The sequence below is a fragment of the Barbus barbus genome, assembly GCF_936440315.1.
Source record: "Barbus barbus genome assembly, chromosome: 30".
Lineage (NCBI taxonomy): Eukaryota > Metazoa > Chordata > Actinopteri > Cypriniformes > Cyprinidae > Barbus > Barbus barbus.
In genome coordinates, this window is record NC_136758.1 from 3,377,715 (window position 1) to 3,389,389 (window position 11,675).

General features: G+C 41.2%; 1 protein-coding gene across 1 annotated transcript; it reads left to right on the forward strand.

Annotated features, from left to right (window-relative positions):
- Positions 1 to 1,264: 1,264 nt before the first annotated feature.
- On the forward strand, positions 1,265 to 10,030 carry LOC306850028 (BRD4-interacting chromatin-remodeling complex-associated protein; the record flags this gene model as incomplete). The annotated part of the gene is made up of 12 exons (XM_079385442.1): positions 1,265 to 1,305; positions 1,421 to 1,463; positions 1,668 to 1,733; positions 1,935 to 3,392; positions 3,525 to 3,755; positions 3,871 to 4,360; positions 4,608 to 4,735; positions 4,869 to 4,930; positions 8,398 to 8,546; positions 8,660 to 8,754; positions 8,873 to 8,975; positions 9,309 to 10,030. 12 exons carry the CDS (start codon positions 1,265 to 1,267, stop codon positions 10,028 to 10,030), a joined length of 3,588 nt encoding a protein of 1,195 aa, XP_079241568.1.
- Between the last annotated feature and the right edge of the window lie 1,645 nt (positions 10,031 to 11,675).

The window sequence follows — 11,675 nt, forward strand, 5'->3', positions numbered from 1 at the left end:
AGGGAACATTTCTAACTGAAGATGGTCTTAGACCAATGCAATGGTGTCGATTTGTACTCTGCGCAATGAACTGATACTGAACATGCGATGGCATGCGGTTCACGATGTGCATTTGACCACTATCCATTCAAGGTGTAAATATTCTAGTAACTGATATTACATAATGCATATATATTTATATATAATTTTAATATATGCATTTATTATTATTGGAGCCTGTATACAATGTATTATAGCATTGGCTATAAAGAAACTGTTGCACTGTAAATATGTAATTTGGCCATTCCTAAAGTTAAATTTTTCCAGTCGGTTATCTCTACATAGCCCAATCACTAAATCACGATTATTTATTTATCTGCAAATTAACAGTGATGTGGCATTTCCAATTGAGTTACACTGAATTATTGTCTGTAAAATATTACAGAAAAGTGAACCTAGTAAAATCTGTAGCAACCAAGCCAGTTCATACATGGTTGGTACTTGTTTTAGAGTTATGACACACCAGTTTGCAACATTATAAATGATTCAGTCTTTTCAATCAGCCTATTTAATTTGTAATTGAATTTGTAGTTGAAATGTAACATTATTATTGACTTGAAAGTTACCACATTGCAGGAAGGACTCTAATGTGACTCGAATCCTTTACAAACCACTTGCATTGGTGTAACAATATATTCAGGCTCAGTCGGTCATATTCAGTAAATGAACAGGTCATTTAGATGTTACACTGTTGGTTATTTGACCAAAAATGTACAGAGCAGTGAAATTATAAGATTTCATGATTGCCAATTCAGTTCAGTCAAGCTTTTTAATTTTTAACATCCATACACTTGCAAAGACTAATAACTTTTTTGACACCTCATGTTTACCTTCTCAGATCTTGCTGAAGAGCATGTGTCCAAATGTCTAGTTTCCTCACTGCCAGTCCCTAAAATCCAGTCAATGAAGTCCACAGAAACTCTCTCTCCCTGCTCTGAATGGAGCCACCCTAATAAAAGGTTAGGTTACTTCACAAAACCCAGATTATTACATATGCACCATGTGGTTTCACCTCATTAATAGCGATTTACTAGAGATTTGGCACCATAATATTGCATACATTAAGTGGATTGGAGTCATTTTATATAGTACATTAAAACACAATACTGACATATTAGATTTAATATCAAATAATAATTGCACATTTTGTCAAAGCATAATTTAATTTGTTATAAGTTTTATACATGTTTTAATTCCAATCCAATGTCTTTTTTGTTTAGTTGAAATGGAGGATGAAGATGGTACTTGTTTATTTGATGTTTTGTGGTAAGTGTTACATCCAGTAAAATGAATTAGTTTGTGTATTTTAAAGCAATTCATAACACAAGATTTGCAAGATATTTTGCTCATGTTAACTTTTAATTGTTTTACTTTGAAACAGTGACCCTCAAGCTCTGAATGATTTTCTTCATGGGACAAATGAGGTATGGAGGGATCATGAAATTATGGTGTGGCTTTAACCTTTGCACTCTTCTAAGGACATATATAGAGAGATCTTACATGGATAACTTTGAAAAACCTTAAACAGAAGTCAAATCTTGTATTTGCAAACAACAATTTATACACAAACAAGTTCTATAACATTATCCCATGCAATTAACTGTCCATCCTCCCTTCTGTTCAAACAGCTGCCAAGTGGAGACTTACTCATTAATTCATCCTCCGGAGAGCCGTCACTCTTCACAGACACTCCAGTGAGTCTAGACCGCTCTCCCCATGGAAGAGGGAGCATATAGATTTGTTTCAGCTGGACCTCCCAGAACATGCCTGTCTGTCTGTCTAAAAAAAAAAAACTATTTTAGTTTCAATAGAATGGATTTGTGACTTTAAGCTTTAAAATAGTGTTTGAATACTTTTAACAAACCTTTAACGTGATTGTTGTGACCGTTCTGCAGAGCCCTGCGTCTCTGTTAGCAGAGGATGCTAGTTCTCAGGACACTCCTGTCTCTGGCTGTGTGGATCTCTCCTTTCTGGAGGAGGCACTGCTGGCATCACTGGGATCCTCACTTGGAAGTGGAGGTCCAGAGGTGCAAGAAGATCCCAATGTCCAACTAGTAGAAGAGCAGAAAGAGTCAGACGAGATCTGTGACATCCTCCAGCAGAGTCTCCAGGAGGCTGACATCACCGAGGACACTCTCGCATTAGAGGCAGGACTTGCCCAGACAGTAGAAACGCTCCAGTTTGCTTTGTCTGCCACATCCCTTCCTTTGCCTTCAACACCATATTTCTCCAAACCATTGACCCTTCCTGGCTTGAGCTCTTTACCAAAGGACACCCAAACAGCAGTGGAGCCTCCTCAGCCATCTTTATTAGCTGTTGGCCCAGGCTGCCCCTCCCTCAAACCTCCAGGAACGCAGTTAATGAGTTTACTTCCTGGGAATGTCTTCCCCGCACCTCCACTCGAGGCATCCTTTTCTATTAATTCAGCACAAAGCACCAGCATGATTATACAAAAGACCCTACCAGCCCGCCAGATGTTGGCCTCCACCGTTAGAACAATTACCCCATCAGGGGTCATGTTACAAAAAAACCCTCTACCCATTCAGCCTAAGTTACCAGTCAGCATCCAGCCCAGGCTCATGCAGATCAGTCCCAGGCCATCAGGACAGAATCCATTGCCAGGATTTGCCTTCATATCAACAAATGTGTCACAGAGTGTCTTGTTACCCCCTTCTGTTGGCTTAAAGCAGTCCTTACAAGCACAGTCCGCACCAGGTGTCAGCAAACCAGTTAGCTTGAATCTGGTTGGTCAGGGAGGCCCCATTGTCGTTCAGCCCCAGGATCCTTTTCAGGGCCAGAGACAGTTCTTTCTGCCGAGCCAAACACCTGCAACTTTGTCCCAGTCTACCAGCATCCCAAGGTGCATTCTTAGTACACCAAGCAATCAGGTGTCTAACAAACCCAATGTTGACAGTTCTCATATTGTGACTGTACGGCCAAGGCAAATCAACTTCAGCCCTATTTTCACCTCCCCAACTGGACAGTTCACCCTAAAACAAGGGGCTCTTCTGTCAGGGTCTTTACCAATTCGGTCAACACCTCCTACAGTCTTCCAGATGCCAACACAGCTAGCAGGGACCTATGCACCTCAAGTGCAGGGGCAGCATGCGTTAATTCAAAACACTGTTGGAAACCAGATCACAGTGATTAATAATGCCAATATGCTTATCCCCGATATGACCACGATACCAATAGAAAATGGTCAGTCTATGATACAAAGTCTGCCTTTGGTGCCTCAAGCCCAAGGTGCTTTAATAGGGGGACCTGAGGGAAAGGTGCGTCTAAACCAGAATACAGTGCTTCTCTTGCCCGAGAAAACAACAGAAGATCAACAGGAGAATGTCAACAAACAAGTGAGTTTCTGTTGTAACAATGTTAGGAATGGTCTTTATTTACTTAAACAGTATTATATTATGTTATCATTTAATTTCTAAAGCACTTTTTTGTAACTTGTTACATTTGTTCACTGTTTCTACTCACTTCAGGAGAGCAGATTGCGTCCTCCAGCTTCGGTGGAAGCACCTGTTGCAGAGATTCACCCTTTGACCTCTCCAGTTTCAACTCTACTACAGCCATCACCAGATATTAGTTGTACCCCTGAGACGGTGTTGTCATTATCCCCCCAGCTGATTACCCAGACAGGAGAGCAACATTTTACTGAAGGAGAGCATAAACCATTGAGTCACAATCAGGCTTTAGTGCATCCTCCCCAACAGGTAGATTAAAACTGTGCTCTGTTTTAATGTTTTATTGCATGTGGACTTTAACAGCGTATTAGGAAAGTATCCTGTACTTCTTCAGTAAATACAAAATATATGTTTTTCTCTGCAGTATCCACAAAAACCGTTAGCCAGCCAAGATTTCTTAGCTGCAACTCTGCTTGTGGAAATGGACAACCATATCTCTGCTGCTGTAGGTGAAGCGGAGGACTCGCTCACATCCTTGACTGCATCTGAGAATTTCTCTTCCTTGTGTGACAGTGAAGAGATTCTTTTGCCAGCATATCTTGGTTCAGAGCACACAGATATTCTGTGGCAGTCTCCTATTGGCCAGTGCACTGTAAAGACCACAGACATAGACTCCATGAAGGGCTCAACAACTCCAGTCTCAGATGAGCAGGATTCCTCGGTGTCGATTGCTCTTGGTGCTGACCCCAAGTGTCAGGAGGGGCCAGTAATGAGTAAGAGCCCTTCCTCTTCCTCAGAGAACTTGTTTATGTATCCAGAGCAACTGGGCCAAAGTCACGTGTTGACTGAGCTTAGCAGAACATTAGAGTCAACCGACCATGAGTACAAGCAGCAAAACGGTGAACATGGCACAGGTAAATTCTTAAATGAGACTAATCTCCATCAGTAACAATGAATATTATTGCTGTAGTTATGAAAGAAGAACTAAACAGAGTCTTTGTTAGAAAGCATTTTAAATTTCCCAGAAACAGTAGACAGGAACTTATGCAATAGAAGATAGTGCTTCATTGGGACATTTTCTTTTTGTATTTGCTGTATATACAAATATATTCTTTCTAACAAAAAAGAAAATTGTTATAATTATCCTATCATCCTTATTAGAGCTCACAGTCCCTAGGAACAATGGGATAATCTCTTTGAATCAGCGTGAGTTACAGGAGAAGGTACATCTCGGGCCCAGGCTGCTTGCCCAGGACAAGGAGACCTACTCAACACTTCAGAAGAACCAGGTAAAGGTGCAAAATAAACGTGAAATCTTAGTCAAATCATGCTAGATTTCAGGAAGATGTGACATTTCGAATGGATTCAGAATTTTAAAGTCATTCTGGATTTGATGTTATTAAAATTCCCTCCATGTCACAGACTCCAACTGCGAGCGTGGATCCACAAGAGGAGAAGCTCAGACTAACAAAGAGGCAACACCGGTAAGTAAAAATAGATTTACTCAGTAGCATACTAATTCTATGTAGACATCAGTATGAATTCAAAAATATTTAAGATGGAAAATGCTATAGGCAGGGCTGTAGCTAGCAAGAAACTGTGTTGTTAGACCAGCTGATTGAGGAATAAATAGTCTCACAAAGCCAGATCTTCAGACTGAAGGCAGAAAGGCCAAGGCCCACCCAAAAGGCCATATGACTGACCGGTAAAGCAACCATCATGTTTCTTTTTGTGCCGCGTCATGTTTCGGGGTGTGGAAATGTCCCCACAATAACAGACCGGTGTGCAAAACTCTTCGACATATTTTAAAGATTATATGCTGCAAACTTTAAATATTTCACATACTTTTGAAAATCCCGTCTTTAGTGCTCTTTGTCACAGTTGTAAACACGAAGGCTTTCTTCCATGAGGCATTGGCATCACAGCATTTTGGTTTCCAGGCGGAACGTTAAAGAACGCGACACATTTCCCAGGAATTCTGTATCATTTAACCAATCTAATTTAAATTTAACCAATGATGGCTTTGAAACTCCTGAAATGTTTCCAATTTTGTGTGTGATATGCATCAGACATTCAGCTAACGGTCCATGGGGGTGACGTCTGAGGCTAGGGAATAAAAGACAATACATTTCAAGGCACCTTAGCATATTGTTCGCAGTACAATGTAAATATATTTAAACTGTCATATCGGTGTCTTACACCGCAGGTTTGAGGTAGTGATGGGACGGTTGATACCGGGCCTCCAGTGCAGTATAGGAAAGTTGGGACAGCTGTTTGAAAAGAAAAAACTTTGACTTGGTTGTGTGTGTGTACACTTATTTGGGATTCAGCGGAATAGGATTTGCGTTAACTGTAACCTCAACCACCAGATAGAAACTGAATGCATTTAACACCTCACACCTCTAATGCATTTAACTATGTTCTATAACCCAAACAGCTCACCCAAACCTACTTACGTCAATTATTATGATCACATATTTGTATATTTTATTGATCAATATGTGAATCCATTGACCAGACTACACATGACATGAGTTGTGGTCTCGTAACAAATTAATTTAGATGACATTAGATCAGATTAGATAGAACTGTGTTGATCCCAGACTGATTCCACACTTATGGTGGAGAAAACAAGTCTGACGACCAGATGTCGCTAATGCACATTGTGTTCAAAGCTTCGAGTAATGAACATTTTTTCAGCACAATTTGAAAGCCTCAAATGCTTCAGAAAGCCTTGGTTTCTCATCACTAGTTTGAGGGAAACAGAATTTCAGTCCTCTGTATGTCATGCACGTACTGTATAAGCAGGATTGATGATAAAGTTGACTTGAAATGCCCAATCCTGATCCCAGATAGTTACCATCCTGCAGAATTCAGTTCCAGCCCTGCACCAACACGCCTTTCTGTAATTCCCATGTGTTCCTGAATATCTGATTCAGATGTTTTTGATTAGGGTTGGGGTTGAACTTTACAGGAAGATCAATTTCAACGAACAGGTGTAAAAACTCCTGCCTTAGGTATAAAAGCCTTTTGCACCCAGGGGCAATGGGCAGAGGTCAAAACAAGGCTCTCAAATAAATGCTTTGCATTGTAATGCTTTCCAGGACAGAAATACATAAAAAGCAACACTTCTAAACAAAACAAAGCAGGGGTCTACATCCCTGCTCCTGGAAAGACCTCCTGTCCTGTAGATTTCAACTCCAACCCCAATCAAACTATTTATTTTATGCCAATTTCAAAAATAACTGGATCCCTCTACCAAAGGAATGCCTGAATTCATTTCATCAATACCACTTACATCTGTCCAGTACAACTCCCAATAATGAAAGACAAATTTTTAGATAGTACAACAGAACCACTGCCAAGTTCAAGGCCATTAGGCCTAATAGGTGTAGGCAAGACCGATATTTTTCTGTGGTACATTGAGAGTCATTGCTAAGTCTGAACCTTAGGCTAGATAGGTGGACAAACAGAATCAAAGTGTCTCATTCTGCCTGTTAACTTGTTGGAGAAAAGAGGACATCCCTTCTGTCTGTAGGTATTCTGAGACTCCTCAGTTATAGTAGCTTTTATACATTCATTGACCATATAGGGTGCAACACTGAGTCCAAATGGCACTATGAGACTCTTGTACATTTTGCTTTAAGACAAACTAGTCGCTTTGAATATAAGTATCTGCTGAATGACTGTTTTCAACTTAAAGGGGTCATAGGATGCCCATTTTCCACAAGTTGACATGATTCTGTAGGGTCTTGAAGAAAAGTTAAGAACCACTGTTATAGACTTTATTAAGTTCGACCCCCTTTCATGAACAACATTTGTCCCTTTAAATGCTAATGAGCTCTGCTGACCCCACCCCTCTCTTCCGTGGGGCGAGCAGCTCTCTGAGAACTTGCTAACCAGCACATCAATTAAAGCGATTTGAAAAAAAAAAAAAAAAAAAAAAAAATCTGGATCAGGAAAGATTTGCATAAAAAGATGCAACTGTACCCCTTATTTGTTGTAGACGTTCTTGTCTACACCTGCCCCACGTTGAAACAATGGCGGACCAATGACAGCTCATTCAAGGCGGGTCTGTGATAAAACGCTAGTGTCAATCAACAGTCGTGGGAGCGGCCTGCCAAAACTACGTCATTTTGCCAAAAATCATGTGTTATGATTTATGTTGATTTATAGGGATTTAAAAAAAAAAAAAAAAAGAAAAAAAAAAAAAAAAAAAACACACACTGGGTGGATTTTTATCATTAAAAGGGTGGTTGTGTACACACACTGTCACCACACATTTCAGTTCAAACTATGTGTAAAAGTAAATTTTGCATCCGACAACCCTTTGAAATTAGGCCACACTTTTAGGGGACAAAAGGTACAGTGGGAATATGAGTCCTCAATATCAATGGTTCCCAACCACATTCCCGGAGTACCCCAAAACTGCACATTTTGCAGCTCATCGACTCTTTAGTAAAGACTCCAATTCTTGTAATGGGTGTGTCAGACAAACGTAAGCAGATGAGTTGAATCAGGTCTGTTGGATTAGGAAGCGTTGTGTACTGTTTGTGTGCCTCAGGGTTAAGGCGGCACTGGACTAGAATCTCTTTAAACCATTGTAACAAATTCAGTAGGGTCCAATGGAGAAGCTGAGCATTGAATACTGAGCTAATCTACATACTTCAATAAGATTGAAAAAGGGGTCAAACAACTTTGAATGCTAGCTGGCCTGAATGTCTGTTGGAAAGGATAGCATCATCATCCTCATGTAAGATGAGACTCCACTAGCAGTGAAGAAAGACCAAGATATGGCATTCTTTTGCTTTGTCCAGGACAACATGGTGAGATACCAAACGAATGTTTTGAAAGACAAAAATAATAAAATTTTTACAAATATGGTCATCCACAAAGTTGCTATTTAATGTACACAATTTAGCATAGACATATTTTGTATGTGCATTTGCAGGTTCAAACAGCAGCTGTTTTTGGACCACAGTGCTGTTCTCAACCCAAACACTTCAGCTCCATTTGTTTCAGTGGAGGATGCTTTGAGACATTTGTTGCCGTACCATACTTGTGCTAGAGCTCTACCCAACCAGGCTGACTTTATTTCAGGTTTGACTCCAATCATGAAGTTTGAATTTAACAACATTTTATAAAATTGTTGTTCTGTAAACGGACTCAAAAGTAAAATATACATGAGAAAATATCTGTCATTCTTCATGCAGTGGACAAGCAGTTTGAGTGCGTGTCAGTCGTTCTGTTGAAACGAACCAAAGACATGCTGAACAAGTACAGGAAACTACTTCTGACTGAATCCCAGGTAATGGCATAATTGATTAAAATCACTGACCAAAGTAATTGTTCTGAAACCCTAAACATTATTTTGGTTCTCTGGAATAAAAGAGGTGGCAGGTCTGAGTTGTTATTGCTTTCTTCAGCTGGAGAGCCCATCAGCAGAGATGGTGATGCTGGAGCGTTTGTTTCTCCAGTCAGAAAGAGTCTCGCTGGCAGAGGACAGACGCAAAACCAGAAGAGATCCAGGTAACAAGGCACAAGTTCTTTTGTGTGCCTTTGTTTCTCACTAGTAAAGCAGGATTCCTTAAATACAACCCTGGAGGACCACTGCCCTGCAGCATTTAGCTCAAACCCTGCTCAAACTCAGGAGCCTGTCATTTTTATTTTAACAACGGAAGTTATTGATTGGCTTGCTTAGGTGTCTTTGATTAGGGTTAGAGCTAAACTCTGCAGGGCAGTGACCCTCCAGGGTCAGATTTGAGAAACTCCATTATAAAGTGTTGCAATTACAGCCACAGATTACATGCACTCTGACCTGAAACAGTGAAATGTGAACGTTTCATTATTTTGGTGGTTCAGCAGAGACCTTCCTCATTTCCCGAGCCAAGAACTCATCTCAGCACAGTCATTTGTCATCAGTCCAGACTGGCCTTACCAGCTGTCCTCCATCTCCACCATCATGGACCGTGCAATCTGACAGACCTCCTGGCCTCAAGACATATCGCTCCAGCAGCAAAGGAGCAATACGCCTCACTATCAAACAAGAGTCAGGATCCCGCAAAGTTATCCACAACTCATGTGATGCCTCACATGTGATCTCTGGGTTTAAACGAAACTACAGCGGGCAGCTAACTAAGAGAGGAGCCATGCAGGGGAAAGATGAATCTCTCAAGCCTCCTGTGTCAAATGTTGCAGAGGACAAAAACGATCAGAGGCCAGATCAGCTAAACAAGATGAAACTGCACCTTGACATGGAGACAATTAGGACAGGTAGTGATTCGCAGAACCTCTCTGATTCTGTGGCCACTCAAGACTATGTAGCCCCAAGTGTGCAAGGCTTGCTTCCAGAGCAGTGCACTCCAGTGCTTAAAAGGAACAAGCTGACTGCTTCGGCAGCAGAGTCTCTCAGTTTGCCTGCTTTAGTGGAAGACGGGGAACTGAGTGAACACCTGCAAAGTGCTTTAGACAGCATCCTGGAGCTGCAAAGGTTGCAGGGATCTGTAGCAGGGGTTAAACCCAAGATCCAACAGCCTCGTGCACTGGATCAGGCCGTCAGCAGCATGCTAGAAGGACAACTATAAGACGGAAGAGCTAGATGTTGAAAGGAAAAGAGTGACGATTCAAGATATTTTTCCAGAGGAAGAAAGTCTAATGTGTGTAAATAGAATCTGGGAAGTTTCTTGAATCTTTGAAACCTTTTTGTGGAGATACATTATACTAATTTATAGTCTTCTATCAGTTTAAGACAACTTTAAAAACACAAGTGCAGTTTGTCTATATGTATATGCCATTTTGATGTGAATGTGTCTATAACAAGGTTATTTCTCTTTTGAAGGGGACTTCGGTTTTCTTGAAACTGTTTGGTTGTTTTTAAAGGTGGGGTAAGTGATTTCTGGTAGCCAATGTTGATATTTCAAATCACCAAAACAAACACGCCCCTACTAGGCTTGCTGCGATAGACGGTGTTGGCGGTGATACCGCAACACCGGTTACTTCACTTGCAGCACCGTCCCTCACCGTAATTTAGATTTTTTTTAATAGTAATAAAAATAATTGAGTTCAGTTAGAGAACAGACACTACAATTAAAACTGAACACGGCTGCTCAATGCAACACAGAGCAAACGACAGTCGCGCATCACAGATCAGATTTCATTGAACACGTGAGGAGAGTGAGCCGAGGTGACTGACAGAAGAGTGAGGTGAGACAGACAAGACGATGGCAGAAGAATTTCAAAACGAAATGTAAAAGCGCCCGTTTAAAAAATTATTTTGGATTTTGAAAAGCCTGTTGACCTGCCATTTATCTAAGGTGATATTGGAAGTTTTTTTTTAACATTCGTTTCTCATTTATTTGGTTCCACAGAATTTGCTAGTTTTTATTTTATTTAAACTGTGATTTTCCCCCCAAGTGAAAGTAAAATGCGCACGGTGCTTTTACAAGCAAAGGAAAGTGGGAAAACTCAAACAAACAACTGTTTGATGCCAAATTGCCGCAAATTCGAGGAAAACTCAAACGACCCCACCACCACCACGGTATTACCGGTGTTGTCACACGTCGATTAACCGGTGGGAAAATTTCCTCACCGTCACAACCCTAGCCCCTACCCCAAAAGGGTTTCGCCCCTATTTTGATGGCTCCGCCCCACACATCCGTACGCAACCCAGGCAACGATTAGTTCTGTGAAAAAGCAAAACCAATGTTACTCACCTATCGAGAAGAAACTAAGCAACCTCGGCATCCGATCGCAGGCCTTCCCGCTCCTTGAGTTCTCTCCAGCGCTGGAAAGCTGATCCGATATTTACACGGGTCCTACTTCTTGCCTTATCGTAACACTGTGTGTCTACACCGGAGGCGAGCGACGCGGCGTGACAAAATACTACAGAACTCATAATTGGTGATGCCGTCTACACTGGATACCGTGCTGTGACACGACAAATCCCCGACACTAAACTGCTGTCGCATTCTATTTGACATTGACAGAAATTTCAAATGATTTTCGACGGTCGCGTCCAGTATAGACAGACATTAGCTGTCGCGGCGCAACAAGACAACTGTCGCATCCGGTGTAGACAAGCCCTCTTTTGTTTTTTATCCGCCATCTCTATCTTTCTGTCATCGCTTGGCTCTCTCCTCCGCATCATGAGTAGACACACCCCTTACTGCTGATTGGCTACAAGTTTGTTTTGTTACTCTGCCGACTCAGTTTCTAAAGTGTTTTTGTAAA